Source organism: Palaemon carinicauda, chromosome 17 (genome assembly GCF_036898095.1).
Source record: "Palaemon carinicauda isolate YSFRI2023 chromosome 17, ASM3689809v2, whole genome shotgun sequence".
In the NCBI taxonomy this organism is placed as follows: Eukaryota; Metazoa; Arthropoda; class Malacostraca; order Decapoda; family Palaemonidae; genus Palaemon; species Palaemon carinicauda.
The window spans coordinates 44072534-44074120 of record NC_090741.1 but is presented as its reverse complement, the minus strand read 5'-3'; the positions used below and the strand labels follow the sequence as shown (position 1 = coordinate 44074120).

The 1587-nt window shown below is 39.1% G+C and overlaps 1 protein-coding gene across 1 annotated transcript; it reads right to left on the bottom strand.

The window, feature by feature from the left end:
* Window positions 1-634: 634 nt before the first annotated feature.
* Window positions 635-994, bottom strand: LOC137656328 (ovarian abundant message protein-like). The gene has a single exon (XM_068390501.1). It carries the CDS (start codon window positions 992-994, stop codon window positions 635-637), a length of 360 nt encoding a protein of 119 aa, XP_068246602.1.
* Window positions 995-1587: the final 593 nt, after the last annotated feature.

Sequence of the window (1587 nt, the reverse complement as noted above, 5' to 3'; positions counted from 1 at the left end):
TAAGAATGTATACCCTTATTTCTATTCCGCGCCAAGGTTCGAATCCTTGGCCGTGCAGACGTACTTATCAAAAATTGAATTTCCCTATAGTCCTGTACCATGACAGAGTGAATTCGTCATTAAAGGGTAGTTGTGATTAATTTGAATAAAATGAAAATCACGAGAATTTGTGATAAAATTCTCAAAATATTTTCCATGAATATATATATATATATATATATATATATATATATATATATATATATATATATATATATATATATATATATATACACAGTACAATTTTGTCCTGATTAGTAAATGGACTCATTATAGGCATGAAAAAACTGTCATGAGACAGTTTTAAAAGCTTTAGAATATGAAGAGAATCTCTAAATTGTCCTAAAATATGCATAGCTTCTTTAGGAAACAGGGCAATGTCATAAAATATGCATATATTCATCAACGAAGAACATTGTCTACTTTTACTAATACCACAACACGGTATTATATTTCTTTCCTTACCGGGCCTGGTGACTAATCCACACATCACAGAGCTTCAATAAAATGTTATCAATTCAAGGCAGGCTTACGTGAATGTTTCTGGACAAGGCGGGGCTTTTATTAAAGAGCTTTCGTTAGAGCTCCCGGGATTTTATAAGCATTTGGCTGTTAGGCACTCCAGATCGGCATTACGCGAAAGGTCCGCTTTACACGAGAGCACCGCATTACACGAAAGGTCCGCTTTACGCGAGAGCTCCGCATTACGGGAAAGGTCCGCTTTACGCGAGAGCTCCGCATAACGCGAAAGGTCCGCTTTACGCGAGAGCTCCGCATTACGCGAAAGGTCCGCTTTACGCGAAAGGTCCGCTTTACGCGAGAGCTCCGCATTACGCGAAAGGTCCGCTTTACGCGAGAGCTCCACATTACGCGAAAGGTCCGCTTTACGCGAGAGCTCTGCATTACGTGAAAGGTCCGCTTTACGCGGGAGCTCCGCATTATGCAAAATGTCCATTTTACGCGATATGTCCGCACTACGCGAAAGTTCCCAACGTTTTTTAGGGGGTGAGTTTAAAGTCCCCATTCTAACATCAAAAGTACTACTAGAGAAAAATATTCCAATGTCTCTGCTCTACTCAATGTTTTTCTATAACAACCATCTACATATTGAATTAAAATAAGCTAAGGAATCTATTTGATAAAATATTCATCTTACACGATTCATATTCAGAAGGAAAACAGTCTGGGAATGAATTACTTAATTAGTTAGGACACTAGAAAATTTTTAAAAATTTCAATAAGTACAAAACATATACAACTCGTATTCATATGAGAGAGAGAGAGAGAGAGAGAGAGAGAGAGAGAGAGAGAGAGAGAGAGAGAGAGAGAGAGAGAGAGAATTGGACTGGATTTAAGAATTTGGGCTATATGGCCATGGGCTGGGGCCTGTAAGGCCATTCAGCATCCCAACGCAACTGGGGGAACATGAGAGAGAGAGAGAGAGAGAGAGAGAGAGAGAGAGAGAGAGAGAGAGAGAGAGAGAAAGAGAGAGAGAGAGAGAGGGTAATTTATATTACTGTCATTTACCTATGAAGTAAAGGTGAAACT

Bases quoted from the DNA above. Each gene is read 5' to 3' on its own strand.
- LOC137656328 (XM_068390501.1), bottom strand. From the start codon at position 994: ATGGACATTTTGCATAATGCGGAGCTCCCGCGTAAAGCGGACCTTTCA.